Genomic DNA, 18387 nt, shown 5'->3' with positions numbered 1-18387 from the left:
GGATAAGTTATAATAGACATCAATAATACTACAATTTTGTCACATGTACAATATTCTGGCTTAATTGTCAAACACGTGCACACTTTTTCGCCTGTCATATTGTTTTCTGTTGTTTTTGTAAAATTATTTCTCCCAGATGTAACCTCCCACAGCTAACGGTGTTCCAAATCCGCCCATGTTTAAAGATCCTGTAACTCAAATGACTTTTGAAAAAGTCTAATCCAAATATTTCAATAAGAAATGAATGCATGTATTTCAATGATTACTTATAAAGCGTATAAACTTTTGCAGTACATATTTAACATATTCTTTGATGTTTTGAATATATTCTAGAAGAAAGATTATAGACATAAATAAAATTTCACTCAATTGATCTCACATCCTTTATTACAACATACAGGATCTTTAAATGGTTAATTGAATAATATATTGTGTTGCTGGTTACTATACCGGTAATTGCTAAATTAGCAAAGAGATATATCTCCCGTTACAATCATTTTTTGTAATGCAGTAGTTCAGCAGCCAGATTTGTTAATTAATATGGCAATTTCAAGTATTGACATACATTATCATTAAATAAAATCAAACAGTTTTAAATAAGCATACATATAAACATTATCAACAATGAATATATATATAACATTGAAAAATTATAAAATATCAGTTTTTTTACTTCTAATGAATACGTTTGTTTTAAACTGAACCATATAAATGTTTGTTAATCACTTTACTCTGTGAGATATATTTGAAAGTTAACAATAATAATAATAAATAAATGATAAATAAGAATTCGTACACACACTTTGAACTACTATAAAACAGAGCTACATTATGTTCGAATTCATTCAATAATGGCATAGCTATACTTGTGACATGATTTGATATGTTGCAATGATGTTTTCATTTCAAACATAAAACTTTGAAATATACTCACATATAATATTCTGTACAAAATATTGCTTTCCTGAGATAACAGTCATAAAAGATGAACACATTTCAAGTTATATTATATACATGTACATAGTATGATGAATGTAATATTATTTACAATTAATTCATGATAGACTGTAATTCAACATGTCTGTTCACGTCTATGCATGAGCTTCGTGGAGAAAGAAATATTATAATCACAATAAATTCCAAAATCCCCGATATCATTAGTCATTACTATAATAAGTCATTACTATAATAACAAGTATAGAACTAAAACTAGAACTAAAGGCAAGGTGCCAGTGATCGGCGAGCTCATACGGCAGTGCTTCAGAATGTTTTATCGAAGGTACGAATGTTATATCGAAGGTACGAATGTTATATCGAAGGTACGAATGTTATATCGAAGGTACGAATGTTATATCGAAGGTACGAATGTTATATCGAAGGTACGAATGTTATATCCAAGGTACTGTGTCTGTGTCTCGGTCAGGCTGCAAGTTTCTCTCACAGGACAGTTACAAAATATTAATATTTATATAATATTTATGATAAAACTTTTACAATATACAATGCACTAGTGTATGTCAGAGTAAAATTTATATAGAAAATATCATAACATAAACGTGTAAACTTTAATTTACGGTAATTTATAACCATTATGATTCTATATTGATACTAAGAATTCCGAACACACCACACAGGTACTTCATTACTTTTAACATTTTTGTAGTATTTCAAGGAATTCACTGATGAATTTAAACTTTGCATTTCAATTAGCTTCTATTTTTGTTGAAGATCAAGGTCTGTCATCCAATGAGAGCATCAAATTGTAGTTTTTGGCATCTATGCGATTGTCTCATTATCATAACTGTTTAACAAATCAGTAACATCCATAAAATGTTTATCATTATCACAATGCTAAAACAAACCAATTTATCACACTCATCACCGCAGACAAAAATTGTGCCGTCATGACAAACCCAGTGGACTTTCAAAGATATTTCTGGTATACAGACACGGTATAATCATCCTCTGAAATAAAGAAAATTGCAAGATTTATGTTCAAGATGAAAAGACATTAAACGTAGCATCCTAAACAGTTATTATATCCTAACTATAGAGCACAATTTAATTTTTGTGTTTACATATCTAACTGAATCAGCCAGGAACCTATGCTTAAAAACCCTGTTAAAAACCATAGGTATTCGGCGCGTTGATTGGTCACTACCCCTTGGCCCCACCCCCCTCACCCACTCTATTTGGTATATGTTTTTAAATCAAATTCCTTCATCCCTCCGAAAAAAGTTATATATAAATATTTAGTACTTATATGTATCATTTTTTATTAAAAGCATAATTATACCAAATATTAAAATGTTACAATGAAACATTAGTTTTAGAGGTAGGGTGTTGTTAGGTGGTGAGGGGGGGGGTTGCGGGAGGTCGGGGACAATCAATGCGCCAAAAACTTATGTTACAATCACCTCTTGAATAAAAGTTTAGTTGAAAAGGGCATTACTCCAATTTTATAAATTTCAGAGTTATGCCCCTTTTCTAACAATAGCACCTTGTCATGATAAGTAAGTATTCCATTGTTTCATATTGATACCTTAAACTTGGCTTAAAGTTTTGCTTGACGAAAACGATGGCAATCAAAAGTACACGACTTTATCTTCTGTCAACAGACGAGCTAAAATTGTGCAAAAGCATATAAACTGTGTTGTCACAGTTTTACATTATTTACTATTGGACAAAAATGTTTTAAAGCAAATAGAGGTACATGTACAGATGACTTACTTGGTATGTAGTACAGGTCACAGTTTGAGTAGTGCATGTACATATTATCTATTTGAATGCACTGAAACCAAGAAAAAAATATTCACTGTAAATAAAGTTTTAATTGCTGTACTCAATTTTATAAGTACTGTACTGTTTTACATTGTGTGTAGAGTGAACACTAGCTTTAGGTCTTTTACATAACCCACTTATATACCGTCATGCAAAAATGTGATACTAATTGGTACACATAGTCTCTTAAAAAAAATTAAGATGCTATGGCTTTACACAAAGTAAATATGTTATGCTTTAATTTCTACACACTTTAAGTAAACACTCTATGAATATATAGTGTCATTAAAAAACTGGTTTATATGTTCTTTTATTTTTAAATAAGACATGTTCAGTAAGAATTTTATACATTTAAATAATCTTTTGCAAAAAATGTTTTACTCATGTATGAGCATATACTATCTTTTAGCAAGATTCTTGTCATTCTAGATAAATTCTTTTGCAAATGCATAAAAATTTAAAAATATTATATCCAGATAAATGCATACTTTGAAAATCTTAGCTAAAACACAGTAAAAATATTAGAGTAAAAACTACTAACCTTTAACCTTTCCACATAAAAGATCAATGAGGATACTTCCATTGTGTGTTCATTAAGAATAATTCCCTGTTTTTATTAAATGCACTCTAGTTTCATATCTAGCTAAAATATGTATAAAGTTTAAAACGTAAATGTTTTTTTCATTCCATTCATATCCTTACTATAAAACATTCACCTGAGAATATTGATTAAATAAAATGATGTCTATTTCACCTGTCATTAGTCTCATAATCTATTTATAAATTGTTTCTCCAAGTTCATTTAAGGTTACTAAGTACTTGCTGTTGATGTTTTAAACTCAAACCTGTAAACTCCAGACTTCAAGGTGCCATCATAGGTGACCATAAAATTGTCTGATTGTTTTATAAAAGTTTTAAACTTTTCAAATTCTGTTTCTGGTTTTATATCACAATCTGCCATACATACTGTCACTGTATGTGGTAGTTTGTTTATAACAGTAATGAGATCATGTAACACTGAACAAGACATTGTTATATAATACAAGAAAACAAGTTCAATATTGATCATTTGAGGTGACAGTGTTAATGATCTTTCACCTAGATTGATTCTAGCCAACTGAACATATTTCACATGATATAACAATGATAATGTTTGTAACATTGTTTCTATGTCACTGGAAGATTCTAGATCACTACACACAAATGTTTGTAGTTTACTGGCTGCTTGTAGTTGACTGAGATAAGATGACACAACACCAGGTTTATATAATTTCCTTACAACACATTTCTCTAACAACGATACATCCATGTTTAATTGTGACACAGGTATATAGCTCAATCCTAAATTTCTTAGTTGTGAATGTTGAGACAGGTCAAGGTTGAATCCCCTACATGAAGTATCATGATCACTACAGTATAAACTGTACAATTTTATTTCTTTCATTGATTTTTTACTAGTGAGGAAATTTAACAATGTCTCCATTACCTCGTGGGTCATAGTGAAACCGTCTATATATAAACACTCCAGGTGTTGTAATTTTACCAGTCTTCCATTTATCTCTGCAGACAGCCGGCAACGTCTTCCTACAAACTTATGATTTTTCCATTCACATGACATCACAAGTAAACACCTTAAAGGGTTCAATAACAACTTAATTATATCCTCATCTTCAAGTTTACCTCTATAGCATAATTTCTCTATATGTGGAAGGTGAGAAAGTGTTAACAAATTGATAATTTCCTGTAGAGTACAAATATTTGTATTAAGTATTCTTATAGATTTTATGTTTTTTTTATTTTGAGAACAAATATGTTGTAATTGTTTGAAGTAGCTTTCTTTATGACATTTTACATTAATGATGAAATCTTGCAAACACAAGTTGATATCTTTGTTTTCCTTTCCTTCTTTGCTACAAGAAATGCACATGTCTTGAATGTCTTTTAATGGCTTTTTGTACATGTAATCATAATCTGCCAACGTTCTGTATTTGCTTATTTTGTCATTATTGTTTATCACAGGCATTAAATTACTTGATATTGTAGACATTAATTTAGGGTTCATGCCACTAATAAAGACAAACACTTTTGACATGTCTAGAATATTTTGTAAACAGTTGCACTCTTCTAAGATGATTTTCTGAACTTCATTTGTATTTTGAAAACTTATAAATAATGCTGAAAAGTATTCTTGCACTGTTTTATGAGAAAATGAGATTTTAGAACTTTCACTTACTAATGTTTTCACTTTACTTTCTGATAGTATTCCTGATAGACAGCTTGATTTCAAATCTTCTTGGTTAATATATTCTTTAGCAACATTTCTATCAAAAACTAATGTGTGCTCCTTTTTCTTACTGAACAATGTATAAAAAGCTAGTTTCCCAATGGTCAACAGAAACGTGTAGTAACTACAGAAATGTTTATGTTTTCTGAAACATTCAGGAACGTTACTCGGGAATGTTTCACACGATGAATGAAATTTTCGATGTAACTTTTCTGTTCTAAATAGAAGGAGCTGAATAATGCCTGTATATAATTCTACTGCAGAATTTCCTATTGGAATTTTTGCAATCCATAAACATATAAGATAGAGTAACAGGAGAGGGGTGGATTCCATGTCTTCAATGTCATGGTCACTGATTGCTTCTTCAAATCTACAAACTTCATTTTGCAGTTCACCATCTTGAAGGTTCACATTCAACAACTTCATGGCATTACACTTAAACTGCCTGGCATTTTCTTTATTTAGTTTAACTAGCTCTACTGTTTCGACTATTTGACTCAAGTTTGACATTTCAAACTTCCATGGGCGGGTCGTTGTCAAGATTACACACTTTTCACGTGCATATCGATGTGGAATAATTTTAGGAACTCTTGTACAATCATTGTCAGGATGTGTCCATTCATCAAGTCCATCTAATATCACAAGACATTTTTCATCATGTAGAATGTCCTTTAATATACCTTTTGGCATTGAAGATGAGCAAGGAAGGTACTGTATGACTTGTTGTTCAATCATGTCGTCAACATCACAAACTTTAGCTGAATCTCTCAATAGCACTAGAAATAAAAACTCAAAGCCAGATAATGCCTTTAACTCTCCTTCTTTAAAATGCCCATAATTCCCATCCTTTTGATGAGCTTGACACCATGTCAAGGCAAGATATTTTGAAAACGCTGTTTTTCCAAATCCGGCGACTGCTGATAAATATATTTCCCTTGGAGATGTAAACAGGTCCTGTAACGACTTGACTCTAGTTGTTTCTTTCCTTCCATCTGGTTGATACGTCTGTTTGTCAATTTCTGGCATAATGTAGAACCCGGCTAGAGGTGTAGGGAAAGCATCTGTGAGTGGTGAAAGAGGAACTGTACTCTGATTGGTTTTGTACCATGTAATAAGCTCATCCTTCAGTTCTGCAATAGAAATAATTGAAATATTATTATAATTCATTCACGTATCGAAATAAAAAAAAAACAACGAAAAAAAAAGAAACATTGATATGCTTTCATTTATTCTAATGGTGTCAGTGTGTATACATGTTTTATAAAGTAATATGTCTCATTAATAAAAAAGAAGGAAACCGAAAAAGAATCGCTAAGAAATAAAATATATGAATTATTTTTTTACTATTCCTTAACAATACGTTGTATTCAAATAAATCGGACATACAAAATAATGTAAAAACTGATACAAACTGTATTCGTCTGCCTTTTTTTCAACTAAAAAAGCAGACGAACACAACTTTTTATTAACTTATACAAAAAATGTTACTGAAATTCACACAAAATGTCGCAAGTATACCTTTTTGAAGTATTCACTGAGCATCTCACTTAATATTTTACTTTATTCAATCTTTCTATAAAAATGAACTTTAGGTTGCCTCGGTCATTACTAAATTTGAAGTGCACCTAAATAAACTTTGCACTGGCTTTACTGTAATAAACATTATAAGCTATTATTAGTACAGCTGACGTGTGTCAATGGAATTATTTATGGAACGCCATAGCTGTCTTATATACACACTTTAAAAAAGTGCTGTAATTTTGAGAAATGGTGATGTCGTTTTCAAATATGGTGATTTTGATAGACAGTGCTGTGTTTCTTATTTATTGTGATGTTGTTTTCATATACATGTATACTGATGTGGTTTGGACTGCGGTTTTGAAGCGGTTTTGATATATATAGTTATGTCGTTTTCATATAAAGTGATGCGGCTTATATATATGGTGCGTTTGTTTTTACAAGTAGATATTTGTTGATTTCTAATTTTATATGGAATTGGTGTAATGTTTTTGAAATATATTGATGTCATTTCTATAAGGGTGATGCTATATCGATATATGGTTAACATCTTTATTACGCTTTATTACGATGATGTTGAACTATTTATAGATGACCCGTTTATTAACGAGGGAAAAACTGGTCTCCCACCGTGGTTATTTAGGTAAACCACAGACAAGTGGAAACTCCGTAAATCTTAATAGATTATATACATGACAATCCTAGCACATACAGGTAGACGTTATATAACAATAAAACATATAATTCTGCATTAATTATGAACATCCAATCATTGCTTTAAAGGATCTCCACTGAGGTCCAATAGCCTAAAATAATGAATTTTCAAATTCTTTCTTAAATAAACTGGTACATTTAAATTTGAAACCAAGCAATAGATGATGTATAAATTTACACGGTATTAAATTGTTAATCTATTTTTATGCGATTTTTGGCCTATTTGAGTGAAAAGCATTTAAACGGTTTTCATTCATTAAGCCAATTTGCACAATAAAATTGATTATTTCTGGGAAACAGAGTGAGCGAATGATCTGAAATTTTGTACATGAGTTATTGGTCTTGACATACATCTAGTTATACTAAAGTCTTGAAAAAATATTTTCGGTCTTTTCACTTCAAAAAACCTCAGTGGAGTCCCTTTAATTTGTACCCCATGACCATCCTGTATGTTCCAATACTGGACGCTGGAATGTTACACGTTACTGCCATTCCATGCAAAGGGTCGTATTGTCCCAAACGGGTGTAAGGCGAACCTAAGATAATTTGCAAATTTATCATGTCTTCGTCTTTCCGAAATAAATGTTTAAATTATGACTAATCACAACTATTATTAAATTTCAATTCGGAATAACCCTGATTGCAAAATAAAGTGCATAAGCTGTTTCAAGCGGACCCATCTTTAAGCGAAAATTCCATTTGCATTTAATTTGACTTTGTTTGCTTTATTCTCTAGAGACGCGTCTTCAATTAATATTACATTTAATGTAGTTAAAACAACAACAAAAGCACTAAACATATTTGTAGTCAAAAATGTCATTTTATTTTATAGAATTAGAAATAAAAACAATTTTTTATTTAACTTTGTTTATGAATACTTTATTCAAAATCCAAAGCGTCAAAGACCTAATTACATGATAAATTGACTTAAAGTAGGGTTTTCAGAAGCATTATAACAAAATAATTATTGTTAATTATAAAAGGACCCACGACTCTGGAGTGTTTTTCCCCATAGATGTGTTAAGTTGTGATAAGCGTCTCTGCCTTTTAAGTTTATGTACCACCACCAGGAATTCTAAGTGGCGAACATTCCTTTTGTTTATTTTTTTAAATCCGGACACAAAGGAGACGCATTAAGTAACCTCAATTGCTCAGCTGAAAATTTTTTATTATATGATCAAAAACTTTAAGGTAAAAACTGCTGCGTTAAGGAAAATTTATGAAGAATTCCACAAAGGTTCAAATGTCTAAAATACATAAAGGGCTCGGTACGTTTTTGGTCCATCAACAAAAATATTCAAATTTTGATATAATGTCAAAATAACACTATATGTATATATTATATAACAAGTGAAGCAAGCTTTAGTCAGATATCTTTAAGACAAAAAAAGTTAAATAAATGAAAAGGATCTATCAAGAAAACAAAATATTACAGTTTGACGCCATTAACGTTGCGTATTATTTCAAGTAATTTAAAAATACTTATAATACTTATATACGTATAATGACGCATATGTATTTTTAGATTGTTCATCGTGTAATGCAAAGGAGTTGATGATACATTTGATAAACATATCTACCCTTCAATTACGATTGCAAAGACATAAATAATTAGTCACTGTGAAGCATATTAAAACGGACGAAAAGGAAGACATATACAAGTACAATAGCTTCTATTTATATAATTTACGCATCTTATTATTTTAAGCCTGCTATTTTATAAAATACACATTTACTTTAAAAAGTTCATAGTTAAATTGTCGGCATTGAACCTTCTTCAGTTTAAAAGGGCTAACCGCCGAAATCTGTTAGAAGTTTGTACGAAAAGGCACATATTAATAATATTACCGCTATGACCATTGAGTGGTCTTTTGTAATTACTTATTTTGTTAATGTTAGAACTTTTTCATGTATACAACAACAACAACAACAACAACAACAACATTTATTAAGCATTAAACACCTGAAAGGTGCATATAGCCAATATACGCGCGTTTGATTTTTATAATAATAATAATAATTAAAATTATTATTATTATCATTATTATTATTATTAGATGATATTGATCTTTCACATAATCTGTAAGGTGTAGCCTCCCTTCAATTCCGGCCAAAATGTCATAACATTAAAAAGGGAGATTACTTTGTACGTGTTAGATTTGATATTTATTTTATAATGTTAATATACTCAGTATATAGATGTCTTAAATATTCTACGCATGCAATACTGCTAAAATTTAAACATAACAAATGATTTTGAATCTTCCAAAACTTAATTCTTGAACACAGGATTTTCCCATGTTTCATATGATATTTGTCGGCGATCACCGCGGAGAACTTACTTTTAATATTTTAAGACGACGTTAAAAAAACAAAATAAAATAAATAAAGTGAAACTACTAAAAAATAATAAAATGGAAAAAAAAGAAGAAGAAAAACATAAAAATTGTACACACATAAAAAGTCGGTGTTCTTATGTCGAAGTTTTTTTTGGTATCCTTCAAAAACAGATAATAATAAGAATACGAATGATGCAGAGGTTAAAATGTTTATTTTCTGTTAAAAAAAAAACTTTAATACAAAAAAAAAACATTTTTCGCAATTTACTACACTATATTGTTTCTGTTACGGATATATTTCTTTTGCAAGGTATATGCGCGAATAATTTAATTTACCGTAGTTATTAATTCTCGCAAATTGCTTTCAGATACAAATATTGTCATTTTTTATGAATAATAATATAAATAAAAATGAAATAGAAATAAAATTAAAATAGTTTTGTTGTGTATTTCTAAGCTCGATTTGAGTGACAAATGTTGCAACGCTTTTCATTTTTGTGTCACTTTTTATAATTTAAATAATAATTCTTTGAATACAGAGAGAGCGAATGATCTTTAATTTCAAAACTCAAGTTATTGGTTATAATTAAAATTGAACATAAATCTCGAAAAAATATTTTAAGTCCCTTTATTTCAAATAGATGTACCTCTTTAGTAATCGTACCTACTTATTGGTTTCTGTATTTAAATTCATTCATTCATTCATTTCATTCATTCATTCATTCATTCATTCATTCATTCATTCATTCATTCATATCATTCATTCATTCATTCATTCATTCATTCATTCATTCATTCATTCATTCATTCATTCATTCATTCATTCATTCATTCATTCATTCATTCATTCATCATTCATTCATTCATTCATTCATTCATTCATTCATTCATTCATTCATTCATTCATTCATTCATTCATTCATTCATTCATTTCATTCATTCATTCATTTCATTCATTCAATTCATTCATCATTCATTCATTCATTCATTCATTCATTCATTCATTCATTCATTCATTCATTCATTCATTCATTCATTCATTCATTCATTCATTCATTCATTCATTCATTCTACGTAATTGTACAAGACGAATTAAAAACTTAAGTAACATTGGAAAAATGAAGGTTTTAGAAAAGAGACATCTACAAACTGTTACATTCAATTAAATTTGAGTTCTACAAACTTTTCAAAAGGATTTTTATCCCGAAACTAAGTGCCTATAGACCAACATATAGATTAAAACTTTAGCTTGAAATACGATTAGGGCCTACTCATTTACGAACATTGATGCGTACCGAATACCGGAATTTTTTCAAAACCACTGTTTTGATACGTGACCATTTAAATGTTTTAATATTGGCTACTGTATCAGTAACGAAAGAAGAAACACGATGTATTTCACGCATATGTCAACATTCTTTCTTGAATTTAGTTGTCAGTAATTTTTTTTATTTTACCATCTAGAGGCAAGTCGTGACTTTAAATGGTGTCTTTAGTACCCTGTACTTCTGTTTTGATTAGGTGTCAAGAGGCGCAGTTTTTGAAAGGCTGTTGGCCGCTAACTACACTTGTACTATTCATAGCGTAAGTATTTAACAAAAGGCGCTCATGAAAGGCTTAGATCGAATACCTGAGATACATTGCTTTCAAAAGGTTTAAACAAGTGATGAGGATACATTTGAAGTTTAAAAGATTATTCACAAAAATGATGCCATATACAATCATAACTTTATTATACAATGTTGCGTATAAACGTAAGTATTATTGATATGGGTATTTTGTATTTCCCGTGTTATTTGGCTTAAGACTTTTAAATACCAACAGAATTATTGCGGCTCTTATTTTTAAATTCGTATCAACGCTTACGTATCGGCTATAATTCTTAACCAATCAAATTACTTCGTTTACACAATGGCCTTGCTGTTTTCTGCATTGGCCCTGTTTCCCTGTATTGGGTCTGTTAATCTTTAGTCGCTTATGTTAAAATATATTTGCTAGAATCAGTATGATACTCAACAATGTGTGACAAACTCTTTTAATTTTACCAATTATGTTTCTGAGGAAAAAGTATATTTGATTAAAGATAACACCTAGGATCAACAATTAATAATTAATATATTTTAGTATTTAATTTACATAAATGTATATTACAAATGCAGTCACTGTGAGTCCATTATGGATTTTATATAGACTTATTGTTCTCGGAAAATGTAAACGGGGCTAGACACGATGTACAAAATGGATTTGATATGGATTCAGTTTGGACTCAGAAAATGAAAGGAAGGCTTGATTGAGTGCAATATGTATTTGATACAGATTTTAGGAATCAGGAAAGAAATAATGAGAATAACTTAATGATAGCATAGGATCCAAAAATGAATCGATGATCTTAGAACATCATGTACTGCAAAGCTGGGGTTTCAATAGTTATATTTTATGAGGTGACAGTACATAAATGAGTAATCTTTTATCACTTACTTTGTTTATATTCAATATATTCTTCTTTTTTCTTGTCTTTGCTTGCTGACTTTATTACTTTTTGTAACGTCTCAGTCAGTTGTGTCCGTTCTTTATCACCTTCTTCATTCAGTCTTTTCAGCAGTTCGGCAGTTTGTGATTCAAATTCTTGTTTTCTTTTTATTATATCTAGTTTAATTCTGTCATATTGCTCATCTAATCCAGCTTTCATCTTGTCCATAACTGCTTTTGCCGCATCGTCTAGTGCTTTCTTTACATCATCTTTGCCAATGACTAGAGTGTCATTTTCTAACTGTTATTATACCATAAAATATATACAATATATCAATATACATCAGAATTTGATATCAGTTTATTATGAAGTGTACATTTCAAAGATAATTTGTATCTACGTAACAAATACCTGTGCAATGTTGTTAATCACTGTATGTAAATCGTATACTGATCAAAATAATGATACGAGTCATTACCAGCATATAATTGTTACCAGGTTTACGGATTAAACATATATTTTAAATTTGCCCGTAACTTTGCTTACAAACAAACATTTTGAAAATTAGTACGAATCTTCAGCATAAACCACTTATAACCGTGTATTTGTTTGAATATTCTGACAATATATTTTTTTTAAATTATATAAATTATAAATTTATATTATGCGTGAAAATGAACAAAATGACCAAAAAATGAATCTTTCGTATTTGAGAAGTCCTTCGTTGTTTTAAAAAATGAAAAAAAATGTTTGTACATTTGCATACAAGCCATTGCAAAACGGTTCACTTTTATAACATTCTACTATTTTGTTCCTGAATAGTTTATTATGTTTGCGTACAATGCTCATGTTCTGTAAATGCCAGAGGCATTCTGGGTTACAACACTTCTGACATTCTTCAATAACTTAAGGTAAACGGTGCATTTCTATCATGGAAACAACATGATGTGCTTCTCAAAAAATCTAATAAAAGTATTTAATTGAACTTATACACTTGTACTTAGATTACACTTATTACTAATCATTCTAAATACACTAGCCTTACAATGAAATGTTTAGCGTATTCAAATGTTTACCTCTGTAAGTTTCTGTTTAGCATTCTGTGCATGCGTGTCTGTAGCTAAATATACGGGATCAGAAAGTAATTTCTGTAAAAGTTGAAAGTATTTCTGAAGATCTGAATCCTCTACTTCAAGCGAGGAAGAATGTCGCACATTTTTTCCAATTTCTCTTGCCTGGTCAAAATGGAATACAAATTCCTATTTACTTTTACTTAAAACCTATAAATTGATCACAAACTATACTCTTAACTGAAAAATGTTCTGTTAAATTAGAAAACAATACTTACAACTACATGTATATAAAATGTATAATAAACACAAAAAGAGTATGTTGACTTAAAAAATTATAACTAAGGAAGTGGTCTGACGGTTGCATTTTTACAACTGCTGTATGCAAAGGGCCACTGTCAAACAAAACCGGGGTATTAATCGCTTTGAATTTTTTCGCACTAGTATCCCTCTTATTTACAAGTATGACAATAAAATCAACATAAATTGTTTCAAAATCAGGAATTTCATCAGATATAATTTCAAATAATGAATAATAATACAAACCCCGACATTATGTCATGCACACGTCATAACAATTACGTGTATAGGGTTTAAACTGAAATTTAAGACTGTGAGAAATGTAGGAGTGCTGCAGGTAGACAAGGATTTTTCTGAGTTTTCGTTTTTTGTTTGTTTATTTGTTGTTGTTTTTTAAATGAAAATAAAATGTGCAATGAGCCATAATATATAACAGATAAGGCGGAGATGCCTTCTAAAGATTATTTCTATATATATATATATATATATATATATATAATATATATATATATATATATATATATATATATGTATATATATATATATATATATATATATATATATATATATATATATATATATGATGTTAAAAAGTCAACTATTCTCCAATTAGATTTTCTTATTATGAAATACTTTCAGAATGACTCTGGGCACTTGATTGTAAATACTTCTGTTAAAGTATGTGTTAACTTCCTAATATATTAATAATCAATTAAAATGCATAAAAAGTTCTTCACCACCCCACTACCTACCCTCTTTCTGAACTTTACCAATGTTTTTTTTCAACAATTAAAAAAGCATAATTAAAAACAATGGAATGTGTATCATATATTTGATACTATTTGTTGTATTATACCTATGATCATTGAAATATATAATGTTGTTTAGCTAACTAAGGACTTAACGTAAGTCTTTATAAATGGTTCCTAAATATTGTTTACCTCTTCAAATATATTCATCTTATTATTGAGGTTTTCATATACTTTCCCCTTGAAGTCTTTGTAATTTAGGATAACGCTGATTATACCGTTGAAGTCTGTTTCTGCTGCAGATGCTTTATCTTTATACCCATCTGTGGGCATGAAGCATTTAGCCACTTCCCATGAATTACTGCACCACTGGGTAGCATCAGTGTTTTTGTATGATGGACCAGAGTACCTATGAGCTTTCTGTATTCCTGATTTGAAATTATGGCAAATCCTATTTGGACAGCCGGCTAGGATGTAATTTGAATTTCTGTGAAAACTGCATTGTCCCTTCCCGACAATACATATACCTTTTGTAGGAACACTTAACAACATTTCCGTGCTGAACCCGAGCATATAGTCCCACTAAAAAATTCCATTGTTGTAGCAAATATCATCTAAGCATTCCTGTTTGAAATTGTTGAATTTCATTACAAACAAAAGGTTCAAGACCATCTTTAGTAAACAAGACAGCTAACTGAGCTTTAACCCAGTTATTGTATTTCTTTTCTAACAGTTTAGGGCTATATGAAGCCATTGTGTTTTGCACTCAACAATTATAAGTATTGTCGTGTCTTGAAGTTCTGGGTTTAACCTGAAAAGGACAAAAAGCTTAAACACATTTTTATATTTCAAGAAAGATTATTTTACTAATAGATAATGGCGTCACTTTTCACACGACGATTACCACAGCAAAGGTTTTCAAAAAAATACTTATATATTTTCTTATGCCGTCCATGCATGAACAGACTCAATCAAACGAGCCTGCAAGATTTTCAAATTTTGTTGTTTTTTTTATGCTAAGTAAAATGCACACTTACCTTTGCTACTTATATATTGGTTAACGTTACTGATACATTTAATTAGCTGACGAAACTAAGTCATAGTAGTGTAATCATCTTCTATAGCCTTGATGCGTTCCAGCGGGTTCAATTGAATGACATTAAATAAGTAATTTATTATTAAGTGACATCGTAACAAATTAGAATCAATGGCAAATTAAATGGCACGCATTGGTGCGCAATACTTTTTTCTAAAGGTTAATTAATCTCACTACTTTTTCTAATTATTTGTAAGAGCTGTCAAAGGAGACGACATGTCCGAATAATGAGATAGGAAGACAAAACTATGAAACAAAAATCAAAATATGATATAGATATGTTTCTATATCAGCATTAAGAAAGCACTCAAATGATCAATATTTTCGATACGTAATAAAATACTATAAAACATTTCTATGCTCTCATGGAGATGACAACTATTATGATTTTATATTAATGAGTACTGTATTATCTAACCTTGACCAAATCAGAGATCTAGTTCATGATAAAAGTACTCTTAACAAGTATGTTTTTACTATATGCTACATATTAGGTGAGGTAAAAAATTCGTATTGACGTTAAAAGGTCAAAGGTCAGAAAAGGTTGTCAGTCGTATATTTTTGCAGAGAAATTATTTAACAATTTGTGTCGAAAATACGGATTATTTAGAATTTATTTTTACATATAGTGCTTTATAAGTGTCTCTTCATGTTGGATATGAACTTGTTATGGGTGGAAATAAAGACAAAAAGAGAAAAAACAGTAGTAAAGGAGAAACACCAAAAATCAACAAGGGGAACAAAGGAACAGAAAAAGCGGGAAATATAAAACACTTCAAGTCACCATTCTTTGTTGAGTGACAATTCACAAGTTGAGAATTCACAAGTTGAGAACGGTTCGTACCTTACATTGGATTAAATTTTTGGACAACGGTCAACGGATCAAGTTTTTAACGGTTCTTATTGTCAATCGGACTGTTCAAAGGTGCATAAACATAATGGATAACGGGAATAGATATATAAACACTCAGCAATACATGACATCATCAAATGTGGGCCAGTGTTCACCACAAGGGTCAACTATGAACAATATCACTCCGTGAACATGCAAACAACTCTCCAACTCCATGTGTTCAAATCCAGTCTGGTAAGCATGTTTTACAAATGAAGAACTTATGTTATTTATGAGTGCAAAAGTTTGATGAAATGAATAGTAGACTTTCTAAGCTAGAACTTGTAGAGAAAAAGGTATCAGAAAATGGATATTAAAATTAATAAGCTGTGGTCAGATCTTGATTCTCGGGTAGCAAAAAGTGCTGACAAACTGAATTCTTTAGGAAGAAATCGGTAGACGTTCATGTTTTTTCTTTGGATGCGACACGAAATCAAGTGACTAAGCTTCAGACCGAAAACAAAGAATTGAAAAGAATCTTTGTCATCTATTCAAGCTAAGCAAATGATGAACAATTTGATCATAGGTGAATTAAGGAATGTGAGCACGAGACCAAACGATCAAAACTGTTTACCAAAGTAAAGGAATACTTCAAGGATTATTTAAAAAATACCGGAGGATGAAGCAGAATCTATAGAAATCGAAAGAGCTTATCGTTCTGGGATTCGGAAAGGGAGTAAACCCAAAAATATTGTGGTTACCTTCAAAGACTTTAAAAACCAAACAGTTTGTAAAGTCGTTTAAGGAAAATGTTGACTCGAGGGCCACCGGATTATAAATGCATGATCAATACCCTTCAGATGTTGTTGCACAAAGAAAAAGAGACTCATCCCAATTATGAAAAGGCAAGAGATGATAAAGAAGGAAGCATATATTAAGTATAATAAACTCATAATTGATGGAAAAATATATACGCGATCGAAAAATATGGTAGTGTTGCGTAGCATATTGAGGGGAGTGATTTATCATTTGCTGTGTGGAACTGCAATGGATTAACTAAGTATAAAATGGACGATAAAGAGTTCTGTAACCTGATTGAACATTACGATGTCATTTTCTTGCTAGAGACGTGGACTAACCAGGATAGTATAGTAGAATTTCGATGGTTACAAATCTCACAATTTTATCGCAAATTCCAGCATAAAAAGGGCACGTAGATGTAGTGGTGGTATAGTGTTGTTACTGTCGAGAATCAATTGCAAAAGGCATAACAGTAGTTTGTAATCACTTTGACACAATCATTTGGATTAAAATAGACAAAGACTTTTTTTAGGATAGAAAGTGATATTTTTTATTTGTGCAACATACATATGGGGGACAAGATTCACCGGCGTATAATGTTGTCAATAGCAATCTATTTGAAATTATTGAAAGCGATATACATTATTATCAGACTTTAGGAACTGTACTGATTGCGGGAGATATGAATAGTAGAGTTGGTAGAAAAGCAGACTATATTTTATACGATAGAATAAATTCAGTCATGGATAGACAGGATTATGTTCCGGACATTCCAATCGAACGGTCGACAATGGACACGCATCATAACTCTAACGGTATCCAGCTTCTAGACATGTGCAAAGCCACTGATTTACGGTTTGTAACGGGCGTTTTAAAGACACAGAATCGTATTACATTCTGCGGATACAAATGGGAGTTATAGACTATTTATTATGTAAGCAAGAGGATTACAGATTAATCCAGACATTTAACATATCTGATTTCAACATGTTCTCAGATCATGCAATCATTTGCTTCAGTATTGCCATAAACAGTTATAATACATCATGTGTTGAACAAAGTACATCAAACTTAATTAGATGGGACCCAGATAAGAAGCCTTTAGACGACGTCACGAGGTCTGATATCTAAATTGCCCCAGTTTAATAATGTTTTGGGCACATTAGAAACTGTAAACCAGTCTACAGTAGATAATGCTGTAGGGGAATTTGTTAATCTAATAAACTGTGTGGCGAAGCCAATATTCTCAAAGGAAAATAAAAAATTGTCCTTCAAAACCGAAGCAATTTGCAAGCTAAGCCGTTATAAAACCCGCGGAATGGTTTGATATAACGTGTAGAGAATCAAAACGGGATTATATTGAAGCATTGCGTTGTTTTTAATGAATTTAAAACTGATGAAAACAGGATTAATCTTATGTGTAAAAAACGTTT

At 30.5% G+C, this 18387-nt stretch overlaps 2 protein-coding genes across 2 annotated transcripts in view; both read right to left on the bottom strand.

Annotated features, from left to right (window-relative positions):
• Positions 1–1173: 1173 nt before the first annotated feature.
• The window catches only part of LOC132747327 (uncharacterized), a 92032-nt gene continuing 74818 nt past the window's right edge, over positions 1174–18387 (bottom strand). Inside the window, exon 7 of the mRNA XM_060736678.1 lies at positions 1174–1965. The gene's annotated coding sequence lies outside the window, so the exon portion shown is untranslated. The remainder of the gene's footprint in view (positions 1966–18387) is intronic.
• On the bottom strand, positions 1925–14777 carry LOC132747328 (uncharacterized). Its single transcript, XM_060736679.1, has 5 exons — positions 14418–14777; positions 13183–13341; positions 12115–12406; positions 3880–6195; positions 1925–1965 (listed from the first exon to the last, which is right to left on the bottom strand). Exons 1-5 carry the CDS (start codon positions 14775–14777, stop codon positions 1925–1927), a joined length of 3168 nt encoding a protein of 1055 aa, XP_060592662.1.

This window comes from Ruditapes philippinarum, unplaced genomic scaffold (genome assembly GCF_026571515.1).
Source record: "Ruditapes philippinarum isolate M1 unplaced genomic scaffold, ASM2657151v2 ctg3269_1_1_1_1, whole genome shotgun sequence".
Taxonomy (NCBI): Eukaryota; Metazoa; Mollusca; class Bivalvia; order Venerida; family Veneridae; genus Ruditapes; species Ruditapes philippinarum.
Note: the sequence above shows the minus strand (reverse complement) of the source record. Positions and strands in the feature narration are given on the sequence as shown.

Bases quoted from the DNA above. Each gene is read 5' to 3' on its own strand.
- LOC132747328 (XM_060736679.1), bottom strand. From the start codon at position 14,777: ATGTTGTTAAGTGTTCCTACAAAAGGTATATGTATTGTCGGGAAGGGA. The intron at 12,407-13,182 runs GTAAACATTTGA...GTATAATAACAG, and splicing joins CTAAACAGAAACTTACAGAG to TTAGAAAATGACACTCTAGT. The intron at 1,966-3,879 runs GTGAAAGATCAT...TCTTTATTTCAG, and splicing joins GTTGGCTAGAATCAATCTAG to AGGATGATTATACCGTGTCT.